The 16,812-nt window shown below is 42.3% G+C and overlaps 1 protein-coding gene across 9 annotated transcripts in view; it reads right to left on the reverse strand.

Moving 5' to 3' along the window:
• Positions 1 to 788: 788 nt before the first annotated feature.
• The window catches only part of LPP (LIM domain containing preferred translocation partner in lipoma), a 356,437-nt gene continuing 340,413 nt past the window's right edge, over positions 789 to 16,812 (reverse strand). For all 9 annotated transcript variants that reach the window (XM_055723235.1, XM_055723233.1, XM_055723237.1 and 6 more), the window contains one exon: positions 789 to 15,969. In XM_055723235.1, the coding sequence (XP_055579210.1) occupies positions 15,841 to 15,969 (129 nt within the window). In that variant the 3' untranslated portion in view covers positions 789 to 15,840. The remainder of the gene's footprint in view (positions 15,970 to 16,812) is intronic.

Below are 16,812 nucleotides of genomic sequence, written 5' to 3' on the forward strand. Positions count from 1 at the left end.
GCTTTTATAAAAAGGTCCAAGGATAGAGAGAGTAGAAAATCAGAGGCTGTAAGCAGGGTGCAGATATTCAGCAGGTAAGAAATGCTCATTGGAAAAGCTTACCAGGCTACGCTGGATTCCCCATCACTTGAAGCATTTTGGTCAGGGAAAGCATTCGGTGAGGGTTTGGTGCTGAGCCAGGTTCTCTGACTGGAGAGATGAAGATCAGGCTGTGTGGCGATCAGTGGTATTTTTGAAGAAGATTGGACCAGACCAGGAACAATCCAGATGATTTACTGCAGTGACAACCTAGAAACATCTTTGGGAAGAGAAAGGCTTTGCAAACCACGCTTCTTTCTACTCTCCCCCCAACAGTTTGAAAACTGTCCCTCCATTCAGCTGCAAAGCATGGTGCTGGGCTCTGCTGCCACCTGGTCACAACTCAAGATTTGAGAATACCTGTGGGTCACCTCTGCATATAACCCACCTCTGAAGATTACCTCATGGTTTAGGAACGGAGCGCACTCTACTGCAAAGGCATGTGTTTTTAAGAACAGTGCAACATTCCTCAAGAGATGGCCAGTACAAACAGGGGTAGCCTCTCTCGTGACATGTTTCTAGCATCCTTGGCTCACCCAACAGTGAAAGAGGCATTTGAATTAAGTATGTTGAGGAGCCGCACAATGAAATTTTGAACCCAGGAGAGAGAGCAAGAGCTGGAGGATATGGGGCATAATTGCAGTGGAGGTTGGGAGAAAGTAAATACCATTCAACTTGAAAAAATAATTTCACACGCTAGCAAACAAAAATGAAATTTATAAGGAGTTTATTGGATTGGTAAAATGTAATAAAAAAGCATTTGTGATACTTCTGCAAAGAAAAAAGGCATCTGGCGATTTTGCATATTTATTTTCCCTTACAAAACATTAGAAAAGCATAACTGATAAAAAGGATAACAACTGAAAGAGCAGAGCAAAGAGGAAAATACATCTCAATATAATTGGATAATGCATAATAAAAATACAGAAAACACATGCTTAAAACAGCTTTCATTCTCTTACTGTAAAAAGTCATTTTACGTGTTGAATAAAAAATATATGCCGGTTGCTCTGAAAATAGCAGTTTAGAAGAGGTAACTAGCTGAGAACAAAATATATATATCTATATATATTTATAAATATAGAAAATGTGTATATGCTGCATCTGTCCTCAGAACAAACTGGAATAAATGGTTTTCAATTCATGCACACAAGTTACCAGAGAAAAAAACTTCATATATTACCTAGCGGACCAATCCTGTAAGATGCTGATTGCATTTCCTGAGTGCTCTCAAAGCCCTGTGGAATTAGTCAATGAAGGAGACAAGTGGCCTGATGGGTTCAGTGGCAAGGGAGGCTACTCAGCAGCTCGCAGGAGGTGCACTCAGCAACTTACAGGACTCAGGAAAACTCCAATGGCAGCAGGATTGGGCCCCTCACAGACTTGGGTAGTGCTTGTGCTCAGCAAGGCGTAAAACTCTGGTACCCCCAAGCTCCGACAGATAGGAGACCAGTCCTAAAACCTCAAGTAATGTTACTTCATTAGGATCTGAGGGCATGGAGTGTGCAGCAGCAGACACCCCTCATACAGGGAATGCCTCCTTGTGCCCCTTTCTCGCCCAGATACCTAGGCGAGCGATTCACATTTAAAAGGAAGATGCTTCCCATGCCCCTGAGAGCCTGTCTGCTGGCACAGGTCAAGGAGAAGCGTGGCCAGTCACACCCCCCTCCCAACTGCAACAAAGGCAACAATGCAAAACCTTCTCTATCTCGAGGGCTAAACCAACAGTTACCATGAAGCTGAAATACCACCTCAAACCTGACCTAGTCATTCACTATGAATTACTACACATCCGATAAACATCACCACCAGTAAACGCTAGAGCAGGCAGCTCTACAGCTGGCAGGGATAGGCCAAAGCGTAGCAGCTACGTAGGACAAATACATTCCTTGGGGCAGTTCCTCCTTGCAGTCTGAAAGAGCTAAGCCAACCTCCCAGCCCTCAAGGGGTTTGCCATGGGGCATTTAGCCAAGAGGAATCCTTCCGGAATGACCCATGTGGTTCAGACCCTCTTGTGTCAGCCCACAGGTAAAGCCAGTATGAGAGACCAGGCTCTGAAACACAACAGACCTCTGCTGTTTGTTCTGAGCTGGAAATTGCTGTTACCCAAACTGCAGAATTAGTATTCCTGGCGTCTCCTTTGACTAACTGGAGGGAAGGTGCTGGAGGCTGCCCTCCAGTCTGTCTGACAGTCCAAAACACAAGCCATGGCATGGGAAACCATAGTTTCCTTAAGGAAGCTGAAGTCTCACCAAGGCAGATGCTGTCTAGTAAGATTGTGAGAAAGTCCAAGCATGACTTTGCTCTGCCCATACCTCTATCAATACTCAGTCCTCACTCTCCAGAGGGACAGGAGAGGAGGTCACAGTGGTGCAGTACTGAGCATCAAAACATCAAACCTTTCCCTTTTCTGCATTTCCATTAAAACTTGCGTTTCCTCTCTGACCACAGCACAGACAAGTTCCCTAAAACATGATTTTGGAGATTGAAAATGAGACCACACCAGCCTTTTTAATACAGTAGCACCAAACACCCAGCTGTTAGTTCACCTTCAATTTTTCTCTTCTAACATTATATCAAAAATGAATAATGGAGGGCTTATAAGAGACAATATTAAGTGAATAATATCTCCGAATATGAGTGACTCTGGAGTTCTGATAAGATAGAGATGTTTAGGGAGATATGCCCAAGTATCTCTGTTACTGGACAGCTGCCTACAGACAAGGAGGTGTGTTAAGCAAGAAGACAAGCAGTGCTGATGGGATAAGCCACTGCTTTGCTTATCCCAGTGGAGAACAGATGCTCAAAATTAACCTCTTGCTTCTTTTCTACATTGTTCTCATAGTTCCCCAACCCCGGTCGGCACCAGAGATATTTCTCTGCTGCCCATAAATGAGCACTGCGGGTCTCTGAAAAGGCACGTAGTGAAGAAAGTGGAATACGCTTTCTGTAAAGGCAGCTCTGTTAATACCCTCCCTTCACCTTGCTGGCTGTTCTGCTTAGAAGCTTGCCAGGTGCTTAGCTACTTAGACATCATGCACATTATTTCGAAATACTACTTTTTAGGTGGATAAAGCACATAGCTAGATCAGACTCAGGCAACAAGGCAGAAAAATGTCCATTTGCCAAACTGAAACAGGTTTCCAACCCATACAGAGCTGTCAGTAAAGCACTGGCAGATGTAAAAAAGTGCCCCAGTTCTGTATTTTCAATGGGTATCATCTCAACATAGTTGAAAAGCAAACCACAACCTCCGGCTGTGCATTTCAGTGCAAACTGCTCTTATCTCATACAGCCCTGAATGAAACATTAGCACAAAGGCAGCCTAATTGGAACAGGATCTTCACCTCCCTCCCTGCAAACCCTAATCATTGCACACAATCCCATAGCTAATGGCAGAGAGAAAACACTTGTTTCTGGCAAAATACTTGCACTAGGAAGGCAGGATCGAGCCCTAAGCTGGACACAGACTCACCAACGGGGAGCAGCTCTGACTATGGAGAGGATGAGGTGGACCTTGCTTTGTTAGTAAGCCTTCCTCGCTCCCATCCTGCAGCAGTGTGGCAAGCTGGCGCAAATGTTTGCAGAGGAGGTGCTGGACTCTGGCTCTAGTTTAGAGAACACTTCAGAGGGTGGCATTTTTATCCTTGGCCACCGTGAAGGAAGACAATAAAAGCAACAAGAAACTACACTGAATAGCCATCTCCCTTTCATTTTCAAATCTGAGCACTTTCCCAAATGAAGGCATTCCTCCCATCTAGAATTCATATTTGGAAAACCTCCCTATATCAGAACTGGAAAATACTCTGATTGCATTTACTGTTTCTAAACTCTAGGTGAGCTTTCCTAGACAGAGCTCCCAACTTTGTTTCAGTTCTGTGCCCAAACCCAAATGGCTCCATATAGGGACCACGGCAAGTCTAGGACACAACAAACAAGAAGTAAAAATAATGACACCATGAAAAAGCACATCGTCCTGACTATCAGAAACGCTGAATAAGCAAAGCTTCTACGGAACAAAATTAGCATGAGATGTAGGAACAGCCATTTAAAAAAAAAAAAAAGAAAAGTCAGAGCAATTATGCCCTTTATTTTTTTGCCATGTTTATTATTTTCACCTCCCTCTTCTCAAAGATGAAATGGGGCAGGCCAATTCTTTTTCCTATTCAAGTCGGCTTTGCTCTCTGGGCTGTCACGCTGCTGGCACAGACCTGCGGAGACAGGACTTCCCGCACTTCAGGGGAATGCTGAAGTGGGGCTATTTTTTAAACATCAAACTATTCCTGTTCACCATACACTCTGCTTCCAAAAATAAAACAAGCATCCGAGCCTTTTAAACAAGCGGACAGACCTTGTAAAGTTTTATAACAGTATTTTAAACCTGGGGTAGGAGGGATGGGAACAGGAATACATTTTCCTACTTATGGGAAATAATGAAACCAACGTTTCTGGATATGAAATTCTGGGTAAAAACAAATCAGAGGTCTGTTGCTGAGCCCGTTCTGCCAGCCTGCCCCTGTGAGAAAAAGACAGCAAGCAGGGTTTGGGTTTTGGTTTTGGTTTTTTTCCCACTGAGGAACTTAAAATGAAAGGAGGGGCAATACACAGGAAGGAAGAGGGTAGACAGGTACACGGCATGGAAATGACTTGCCTGGAGCAACCACAGAAGCAGGCAGAAAAATAGCAAATATAACCTGTCTCCTATTCCCTTAGCCCTATCCCCCAAACTGGTTTGGGAACAAACTGGGGGAAGGGGAAGAGGGAGCAGCAATTTAAAAATGGCAGATGCTCCAGTTTAAACCATATCTTCCCAAAGAGGAACCGAGGGGGGGGGGCAGGGGAGATGGCTATTATTAATGTCCTTCCGTATATAGCAAAGCAGACATCCTGCATAATGGCAACACAATACATCAATAATAGCCCAAGAATAGCTTCCTACTGTTTTTTTCCCCCCCTGACAGTTAGAAACATAAAGAGAAAAATCAAGCTGCTGAGATAAATAGCTGAGTCTCCACCCCCACCTCAAATTGCCTTGGCATATTTTAAGAGATAAATGGTTCTATGAGAAATTTAAATAGCTTTCTCTTTTCTTTTTTGGCAGCTGCAGGAACTGGGTCAGGTGTAGAAATTATTAATTTCGAAGCCTGAAAAATCCATGTTTGAAACTAAGGGTTTTTTTCCTTTAAAGCATCAACTTTCTTAGAAGTTGAGTTAGAAAAAAATAAAAAATAATTGAGGTTTGGTTTTTTTAAACAGAAGTCACACCAAAAATAATTGAATAACAGACAAGCTGCAGAAAAGGGACAATTTGCATAACAGTTTAATGGACATTAAAAGTACCTGTAGTGGATTGTTAATATTTTTTTGCACAGAGTATTTGCACAATGGCTTTCATTCCTCTTGATCAAACATAGCACTGAGAGTATGCCTAGAAGATGGGGGGGGGGGGGGGGGCACCATTCTGTAGTTTTACCATAACTTTAGTGCACGTTTCCAAAGAGACAAGAGATTACTGCCAGAGTGACCGGCACCAAGCACTTTCACAAGGAGCTCATTTACTTACTGCCAGGTCTCAGGACTGACACCCCAGTGAGCTGATCTGCTTGAGGCTGCGCTTGCTGATGCTCAAAGCTGGTGAACCCGGTACTGAACCACATGTAAATCACTGCCTTCCCTCTTCCACTCAAGTTACTCTTGCTTTACACACTGATACCAGGATTTCTAGTCCAGCTTCTCTGCGTGATGCCAAAAGCCATCTCCCTCCTCATGCCCTATGTGGAAGCACCTCTTTGCAACCATAAGGCCCTGAATCTTACAGAAAAGAAAAGTCAACTCCTGTAGAAACTGCTTTGAGCAACGAAATGCTGATATATAAACTCCCTCACAGGACAGTACGCTAGTTAAGACCTGTAAAAGGTTCAAATTTCCAGTCCTACAAAGACTCCAAGATCTTGAAAGATACCCAGTTGGCATGCAGCCTGCTCCCTCTGCTGCACAGCTGGTAAAATCCCCCGTTCCTCGTGCTTTGCTCCCAAATCAGTCCCAAACCTGAGAAGAAGGAGGACTCCCTCATTTAGACTCACTGCACCTCTGCAGGGCTCACAGCTTGTGCTCTACTTCTCGTAGTGACCAATCAAAAATTTAAAAGGTGACAAAGACACAGATGTAAATAGAACTGCGGTGCCTAGAAAGTCAGAGCACAGATAGGATCAGAAGACAGACTGTAATTACAGGCCCTGCTACTTATTACATAGGCCAGTTGGGCTACCTGAGCCTTCGGTGGAAACTTCCTGTGTAAATAATAAAGGAGAAACAGAATACTTTTGCAATCACTTTTCTAGCTTTCACTGTGGGGGTCCAATCCTGCCATCCTGGATTAGCTCTAATCATAGACAATCTTTCTCTGCATAAACTGAAGGCATCTGTTCTCTAAGACTTTAAAAAAAAAAAAAAAAAAAGAAAGAAAAAAAGGACAAAACCCTCACTGCAAACCTACACCATGCAATCAAGAAGGAAAGGAAATCGATCCTGAAAACCCCCACCCAGATCGTAATCTGACAATGTTTTCAAGGCATGTGGCAAAAAGGAAGAAGAAAGAAGAATGCTATGAAATATTTAAAATCCTGCTTCTGTCAGGAATACATGAGAGAGGAAAGGTGAATTTGAAAGGGCTGCATTATTTGTAAGCCAAAACCTGAAAGCACCACCTTTTGCATAGGAGCACGAGATGCCCGTGGCCCAAGCCACAGCAGCCCTGAGAACAAGCACTACGCGCTGATTCAACAGGGACTGGCACGACAAAGTCAAGGCTGATGTGTGAGCAGGACCTGCACACCTTGGTGTGTACCACGGGATGTCAAGGGTAAGGCAAACGAGAGAGTTAACAGTACAGTAAAACAGCTGCTTGTTTGCAGCCCACAACTGATCCTCCTCATCTAAAGCTTCACTTGGATTTTCGACAGCATGGGAAAATAGGGCATCCCCAAGGGAGGACTTCTCCTAAAAGCACTTCTCTTACTGCTGAGACTCTTACCAAAGAGGGACATCCAAGCAAGGGGAAACTGTCCTGTGAGATCTGAGATGCACTGAAAGGCACTTTGCTTTGCTCCTGCACTCGGGACCTTGCCCCCTCCATTCTCAAATCCCCACGGGTGCGGAGCACCTTTGCAGAAACAGCTCAGCCAGGCCTGACCACTGGGCTCATCCCAACCGGCACCACGAGAAGCAGGCACAGAAAGAGCCTGGACGTGCCCAGCTGTCATAAGGAGGGGAGCAATCAAGCAGACACTCAGGAGTTACAGTGTCAGCTGCACCTTTGCCTTGGTCACATCCACCTGCCTGTTGTACAGTTCCAGAAGAAGCCATAAAAGACTTCAGGACAAGCACTGGGCATACAAACGGGATCAAAATGGTCCTGAAATGCTGAAACAAAAGACACTTTGGAGCAAAACTGGCACAGCCACAATCCCCACAACACTTGCATAAGATGCAAAGAGTCCCTACAACATATTTATCAAAAGCCATTTTATGCAGATTTTTCCTTCTGAATATTTAAAACATGGTGAATATTAAACTTCAGAGATTCTTAATACGTTCCAAAGCCCCACAGACCTTTGAAACGCTAGCTCATCAATATGCAACATCTAATCTTGTAAAAAAAAAGGGGGGGGGGGGGGGGGAGAAATCTATTCATCCTTTGCACATAGAGGTTACAGCAAGAATCCCAAGGAAAAAAAAAAACCACAACAAAAGACCAAAAAACTTCCAGCATCTTATGCAATACATTAAATTTACTCTAGTTGGGAAAGTTTCACTTTCTGCAAGTGAGAAAGTGCCTGTATGTGCATTGCTGCTGGAAGCTTCTTCTCAAGTGTGAGGCTGAAACTGTGTAGCTGGATTACAGTAAGCAGTTTATTAAAAAAACCAAGGCTTGTGGCTTTGCATCCTGTTCCAGTCCAATGTAGTCTCAGGATCCCCTCTCCAAAGGCCAGCAGACAGAGCGCCACCTAAAAATCCATTCTAGTCCAAAATGCTGTGGTTGAAATGGCTTTGCTTGTTTATAAAGTTTAGTGTTTCGTATCACTTGCATCTGACCTTCAGCAGAAAGAAAAGCTCAGTTAAATTGTGCAAATATGTACCAAATGGGAGCAAGGGAAAGCAGCCAAAAATGCTGCATGAGCTTTTGCAGGGCTGCAGCCTTTCAGGAGCACCAGTGAGATGAACTGGATGAGAGGCCAAATTGATTTAGGCTCCAGGCAGGAGCTTAAAACACCATGACATCCAAATTCACAAAGAAAATGTTCTATTACTGCAACCCCAAATTTCCTGCACATGAAAACACTGTTTTCTTTCATCTTTAGGAGATGCTCGTTCTGTAATCTGACATTTAAAAAATGAACAAACAAACAGGAGTCAGCTGACAAAGGATTCTTGCTGGTGAATGGAAGTAGGTCACTCTCAGTATTTTGCCTTTACAGTCCGGCTTAATATTAGTGTTGTACAGAAAACAGTAACAAAACTGCACTGGAGACAGAGAAAGACTCTAATTTTGTCTTTTCTATGAAAATTAGCATCAGCATTCTGCATTAATGTGCAATGCCTCCCCAGTACCCAATATCTGGTTAATTAAAAAAACCCTAACCACAAAGCAAACCACACACTAAATTAAAGAACAACAAAAACTCTTACTGGTCAGCCTGCATTTAAAGACATCTAAGTATGAATAATCGGGCAGAGAGGAATTTTCCTGAAGGAACATAAAAGAAAATGAAAGCTCCCCATACAAGACCAAATAAAATCTTCTGTCTCTCATGAATGCAAATTCTGGCTGCCCTTTTACACAAACATATTAAAGAAATAAAACTGGAGGAAAAAATAAAAGAGGAAAAACTAATAAATTCATTTTTGGAGAAAAAAAATATTTAAACTATCCTTCAAACAAATTTCTTCATGATAAATCCCTGCAATCATGTGGTTCTAAATTACATGGTTAAATATGACTGAAAAAGTAAGGCACAATTTCATAATCATTTTAAAAGCAATAATTATAATAATTTTCTTTGATACCCATGTGGCAGGCCACTGATACTATGGATGCACAAAACTACTTGATTAAAGATCTGGAAAAGTTTTTCCAAATACTAGCTAAGACTCACAATACCTCTGTGAAATAAGTAACATAACATCTTCACTGCAAAGATGAGTGCACGTTGAGCAAATGGAAAAAGCGGGTAAGAGAGCTGCTTGCAGACAAAGGGAGGCAGAGGCAAAAAAAATTTAGAGACACTCCAAGTGTTATGTTCCTGGTGAGGGTATCTAACCCCTGGCAATGTAAAGGTAACACCACCACCTGGGGCTTCTGTTTCCTTCCTCATTTTCCAAAAGATCTAGGTATGACGAGAAATGTGGACAAACAGCAAAAATTAAAAAAAGAAAGTTTGAACTGAATGCTCTTGATACTAGTGATCAACCCCACTGCTTCCACACGTAACACGAAGCCAAAGAGACCAGGAACACGTAGCCAGGAATAAAGCCCAGTGGGGTATAAGCAGCAGTGCTCAATATTGCAGCCTGTATTTCTGCTTAGCTCTGGCCCCAAAACCACCTTACAAGTGAGTGCATATGCCAGAGAGGTCTGCAAGTGTTTGAGCTTAGTTTTTTCAGATCCCAGCAGAGAATTTCCAGGCTGAAATGAGAACTGCTCCTCAATGTCCACCAGGAAACCTACAAAGGTTACCGTTTTTCTCTTAGATTTTCAGATGCTGCACAAATGTTATAATTTCACAAGTTTAAAGACTACGTTCTCTCATATTCTAAATGCCAGTCGGGCAACTGAATGTTGCAAATTCAAACTTGAAATGCTGAGGAAGCCAGGTAGTATTTCTAGAAACGTGTAAGGAGAAATACCATTCCCAAGCCCAGAAGGGTACGTGGAGATGAAGTTCAATTCGTATCTCTTGAGCTTCACACAGTTGCCATAACATGCTTATATTCTCCAGTAATTTCGGGGGGGGGGGGGGGGGGGGGGGGGCAGGGGCACCAAAGAAGAAAATTGCAATTGCCACAGAAAAAGACCCTGGCACTCCCCATAGCCAGCCACTCCACGGCTTTAAGACGGGAAAGAAAAACGAACCCAACAGAAATAACACTACTATTTTAACAAGAGTCACATTATTTGGATTGTTCTAACAAAGGAAACAGTGACTTCAAAATTAGCAAAACCAGTTAAAAATAGGGAAAAAAATATCTTGTGAAAAGTTTCAAAGCTTTTTTTTTTATTTCACCAGGTCCAATATTGAACCGTTTCCCAAGAACACATCTGCTTGTTTTTAAATAGAAGTTTTATCCAAAGAAGGTTTCAAAATCATCACAGAAACTTTTAATTTACCAGCAGAAGAAACCCAAGAACTACAAAAAACTGAGAAAGACGACATGGGTTTTTGAGAAATGAAAATATTAGTTAACAATTCTGAAATTTATTTAGATAAAAATTCAATATGGTTTTAATTATAATAGCAAAAAAATACCCAAACCTGTTGTGGATAACATTGCAAAAAGAGAGAATTTCTCAGGCTCTTTTGACATCACATAATTTAGTGTGAAAATTGTGAACAGCTCTCACTGGCAATAGTGTTCTCATAGCTCTCTCTTAGTTTGTGCTTTACTAACCTCTAGATAGTACTATGTAGTTCCTGCTGTCTTTGGCAACAAACCCTCAATTACCATCACTAATGTTTTCTTGTGGGAAAACACAGTGAGGTTCTTCAGCACATCCTTCTCTGATAGCCCTGACGTGCAGCACTGACATCTATATAAGGTGTAGTCGACTCTGAACAAATAGCAAACCAACATGATGAACCAACTGCAGGAACCATAGAAAAGTTAAACCCTCAAATCTTTCCTGAGCCATTCAGCTGAAGGACCAGGTGTCTAACATTTATCTGATGCTGAAGGAGGGCAAAGACACAGCATTTCCCGCAAGGACCTTCTCTTGGGTCCTGTTACTCCTTGTCTGTTGGACTTTCTCAAAGAAATCAGCATTTATCAAACCTAAGCTAGGCTTGGCTGACCACAGACAGGCAGCAGCTGTAACAGGTCGCTGTAACAGGTCCAAAGAGATTTCAGTATGATTTGTTGCATATTCTCTTCAACAACCACCACTTCTCTAAAAGACACTTTTTTCTTACTCTTCTCAGGCACATTTTGCTGATAGGCAGAAAGTCAACTTAAGGCCTGTGTCTCGTAAAAATCTTGCTCCTGCCGTCAGGATAAACACTATTATGTAGAGTTCACTACGATAAACCTTTTGGTACTCCCACACCTCTATGATTAAATCATTACCCAAGTGTTTCATAGCCATGATAAAAACCTCAGAATTAAAATATTAAAAAAACAAAACCAAAATTAAAGGTGCTTTATCTGATAGGCTAAGGCAATGGTGTTGCTTTCTGTTTTGAAAAACAACGCTCAAGCAATGATTAAAAGAAGTGACAATAAAACCACCACTTTCACAAAGTAGTAGTGTTAGCCTTGGGGATATGCTTAAGGATTGGGCTGTAACCGAGGCAATCCAATCTTCTGGAGAAAGTTTAAGCAGACAGTTTAAAGCCATGGTTCAAAGATACAGTAAATCTGGCCGTAGGGCTGCTTGTGACATATGGAAAGTGCCACAGCCACCCGACACGAAGCACTGATCTTGTATTAACCCATCCTCCTGTTGTCCAACTGTTCCATGGGGTGAGCCAGCAGGTGCCCTCCCTGCAGATGGCATGAGGGTGACACAGGAGCCATTTCATGCGTTCTGCGTAATTTGACAGAAATTTAACTGTGCTCACATCCTACCCAGATCAAACCTGTGTGACTAGGTGATACAGAATCACTCTGGTATTAATGACTGTAGACCCACAGCTTATGCCACACCATGCAATGGCTTTAAGCCTCTGCTTAAACAAACCCCAGGGGCTTAAATATTTTGCTAAATTAGAAACTGATCCTGGGCCCTGCCTGGCCACACCAATCATGGGATCAGGGCCTACTTGCCAATAAATGCTAGAGAAAGCCAAAGCAGCATAAGCAAAACCTTCAGACTTGAACAGAAACGTCTATGTGATCTTCCAATTCTTTCCGAAAGGAACAAGTTTGGACATACCACAGCTACAGATGACGCGATTTTTATCACAGCTAAGAAGTCCACCTTAAGAAAAGCAAGGTCTCTTTGGCAAAAGGACTCCTTCTTTGGAACAGATAAAACTGGATATATTATAAATACGTGATAAATATTGTGATGAAGCAATATCCCAGTGGTTCTTAATTGCAGTGCAATTCAGGTAAGTCCACCAGCATTTCCTAATTAAATCCTGAAGCATCAGAGGGGAGATTTCCATACACATGTGGGTGATGAGAGCCTCTGTGATATACATATATTTATGCGATATCTTCCAAATATATTTATAGCAATTATAGAAGCCAAAACCACATGCATTAAAGAAAATAAAGAAGAGTGTTTTGGATGCTCACTCCTTCCAACAGGCAGATGGCTTTGGTGTTTCAGGGGTGAACACAAACGCACGATAGTACCTTTACCCAGATGTGTCAGGTCTAGAAATCAGCCACAGTACCTCAAATATCAACACCGCTCAATCTTTGTCAAACATCTTCCATCCACAGAGGATTTAATGCTTGAAAAGTTTGGCTATCACCTCCCTGCATGCCAGCCCAACTCACCACAGCACCCTAAGAACACAGAGGATTCAGATCTAGATCTCCTGGCTGGCCCTTAGTTTTGAAATGGGCTGGAATCCCAAACCTACATACCAGCAAACTTTTCTGGAAAGAGAAGACAGAATTCCCAAAATCAGTAGTTTGGGCCAATCTGCAATCAGTTTAATTCCCATAACATCCCTGGGAAGTTGGGAAGAAGCCCTCTCGTGCAGAGGGCAGAAGATGAGAAGCCATATGACTTGCTCCAAGACCAGCCAACGGCAGGGCCATAAAAAGCCCAAAGGCTCTGCACTTTGGTCCTCCTTAGCCTGGGCCATGTTCAGCAGAAAGCACAATAGCTCGTTTCCATCCACTACCCCAGTGTTATTCAAGAGAGTCTCATCAGCCACTTGATTTAACACTAACAAGAAGAAGGATGATCAGAGGTACACTTGCTGCCTGATGAATGGCCTATTGTGCACCTGAGTCCGTCACATCCTCTCCTGTGCTTGCAGAGACGTAAAATCCTCCCCAGGGATACCATGGTGTTAGCAATCCCAGCTCTGACCTCCCATGTTTATGTAGGGTTAGTTCAAACTGCATTTGCTCAATAGTTGTGAGGTTTTTAGACTGCTGGTGGTGGAGCAGACTGCATGTGAAGAAGCAAGCTCAGAAGTGCCTTACATGCCATGGTTCAGGGAGCAGGAGCCCAGATGGAACCTGGCAGGACTCGTGGTGTATAAAAAATATGTTTACGTCTGAGGCAGTAAAATTCTTGAAGGCCAGAGTAGAAATCAAGTTTAAAAAGGCAAACTGCTTCAGCGCAGTCACTATAGTGGAGAACGATTTCTTTTGCTTAATGATGCCACCCTTCTACAAAGAAGGATTCATTCTGAGCTGTGAATTTTGGGAAACTTCCCTGACACAGGTGGAGTTTGCCAACATATAAACCATGTAAAGAACAGAGGTTTCAGACTGGTATTCCTGTATTTGAATTTACTGTATACAGCTAAAGCTATTAAATTTCACAGTGCTCTTCCATAAAGGTTAGGGCTAAACAGAAAGGAAATGCACCATTTGCAGGAGCTACAGTGAGTATCTCAGTTTGTCCTCTTAGTTTCCTATTGGTCTAGCTCGTCTAAATTTTCTTTTCAGCATTAGTGGATATAATTACATCAGGCTTCTGTTATAGAGAGTAAAGATGAAATCACCATATTCTTACTGTTTTTCAGTGGGCGCATGAAAAAAATTCTTGTAACTTACTCTAGAAAAGTGCCAGTTTGTCACTTATATGGTCAATCAGCCTGCAACTGTTTCAGTTCTGCTTTTTAATTTGTTAAATGCAAAGAAAGGTATTTTCTTTGATTACATCTGCAAATAAGATATTAATGTCAATTCAGTGATATGAAAATTACTCCCTCGCTATGTAATTTGCACCTTAGTTATTACGGGTTTCATGAACAAGAATATTATAGCTGCTCAGTGCTGTGGATTTCTAATTTTGTTTTTTAATTAACCAAACCAAAAAAACCCAAAACCCCACCAACATGAGAAAAAACCTCATTATCTGTGCCCAGCTTTTATTTACCTTGGCATACATATTAATTCTGGACCAAAGATAAAAATGCTGCTACTGGCCCAGCACTCTTCTGCAATGACATTTCACCAGAGAGAAGTTATAAGTGGCTGGGATGAAAAGGAAAGAGTTTAAAAAAAAAAAAAGCTTACTTTTTGGAATGGCATAGAGAAGGGTTTAATGCCTTCTTTAGCTTTCTTAAGATAAAAACTGAACAACAGCTGTATTTATGAGGATCCTTTTTGCTGTTGTTGAAAGAAATTCCTTCTTTTTTTTTTTTTTTAAATGAGAACTCCAGATCATGAGTGTTACCATCAAAGAAATGTATATCCCAAGGCCTAATTCAGTCCCTGTTACAGTTGAAGGAAAATCCTCCCATTGCAATAAACAGGAGATGGAACAAGACTCTATTGCTTAAACGTCTACCCAGAAACCAACACTGCCAGCGGTCCCACTAGAATGGGGTGTGTGAGAGAGTGGCATAAGATTTGTTTGAGCATTAGTTTACACTGCAGTTCTATGTACTGGCTTGTTTGTTTTTTTTTTTTTTTCTTTTTAACCACTGGGATTTTAAAAATGTGTTTCCAGCCTCACATCTGTGAAAGACCTTCTTAATGGACACGATTGGCTTATACCTCTGGTGAACCAAAAGCACAGTCTGTGTGTGTGTAGTGTGTGTGTGTAGTGTATAGTGTGTGCAAGCTCACACCTTTCTGTGATTGCTCATACACTGTGAATTGGAAGCATCACTATTGAATAAATTTATGCAATAGCAAAATATAATTTCATAAGAGAAAGAAAAAACCCTACTGAACTGGAAGGGAATGGAGACAAGTAAGGGCCTAAGAAAAAAGATGTAGATAACAAATCTGTGTCCCAAGGATACAAGGTCACACCTACGCTCTTAGGTGCAGTACAGTTGAAGTTGCACTGTTTGTGTTGTGATGAGAAGAGTGCTGAGTCTGCTCTCACAGCTTCTAGGGCAGTGGAGCTAATTCTGCTGGTCATCCAGAAGCTATTAAAGTCAAAGGGAAGCTCCCCATGACTTCAATGAGAGCTAGTCAGGTTCTCAAAATAACTTGGGAGAAAGAACTAGCTCAGCCATTTTTCACTTTCTATCTTCATGTACTTCTTGAGAGACAGGAATCAAATACAGAAATTTTGTTAGGACCACATTCAGACCTCCTTGTACAGGCAGATAACTTAGGTGCTGTGACTACTTATCTCCATCAGCTGCAGAGACAGCAGATGCTCTGACCCACTCACTGTCCTCCGGAAAATTAGGTGCCTGTCATGGGCAGTCTGAATGTGGCCTTTTGAACTGCCCTCTTGTTCCAAGGCCTTCCAGTTTTACTTTTTTTTTTTTTTTTTTTTAAACGAAACAAAACAAAACACAACAGAGATTCAGACCCTAGGCTGGAAAGAAATCATGCAAAGCTTGTGCAATATCCCCCAACGGACATCCTGGGGAGGGTCACAGTTGATACTCAGAGATCAGTGCTGGCCTTGGCAGTCAGAGCCTGGATCCGAGCAGAGTTGCAGGTCTTGCAAAGGATGTGCCCATCCAGAGGGTAACAGCCCTGATTGTCCCCTTCAGACAGGAGGCCACCACAGTCCTAGGAAATAAGCAAACAGAAAAAGCAAAGGAAAGAAAAAAGAAGATTAAGTGAAGAATCTATTAGTCAAAGAAACTCTCCTCACTCTCCACCTTGTAACAGGATCCAGCCTGAGTCAGCGTAAAGCGTGAAGCTGAGGTACGTGATGTCTTTCACGATTAAGCCATTTCCTGATAAGAGACAATGCTGCAGAGAAGATGGGTTCCCAAGCTCTCTGCTGAATTTAATCCAATTGAAAATAAAAGGAGATTATTCCCTTCACATTTCTGAGGAAGGAAAGGTCTTTAGCATTGGAGAAAACATCAAACTTGAGCACATATTTCTTAATGCAAAAAAGGATAGAAAAGCCTCACTGGAAAGGAAGTTTGGTACCAACATCTGACTACAGTAATCTCCTTTGGAAGAGTTAATGCTACAAAGCTGTAGCATCCATTCCAGGGGCAGCAGCTAAGCAAACTCCCTGTCTGTCTCCCCTTACCAGAATTGTCACCTGTGTTTGTACTACAATTGGCCCAAAAGATTGTGGCTGAAAGGAGGATGTCACTGAGACAGGCACATGGAAACCCCACTTCTGCTCGAGACACCTAGAATAGCTGCTGGGAAAGCTGGGAAATATCCCTCACTACGTGATCAGGCAATCATTTGGCCCAGGACTGCTGATGGAGCTGTGGTGACGGGATTACGGCTTACTTAGAGGCCACGCCTCTTCATGATAAATTTGTGTTTGTAAATAGACCTGGCAAGTAAGTGGTGGAAAGAGGAATCACTGTTGTTCCTTTTGAGATAGCTGAGGCACATGGAGATCAAGCCAAGTGAGTGTCTGTGTCCTCTGCTTTCCACTGC

The sequence above is a fragment of the Falco cherrug genome, chromosome 11 (genome assembly GCF_023634085.1).
Source record: "Falco cherrug isolate bFalChe1 chromosome 11, bFalChe1.pri, whole genome shotgun sequence".
Classification (NCBI taxonomy): Eukaryota; Metazoa; Chordata; class Aves; order Falconiformes; family Falconidae; genus Falco; species Falco cherrug.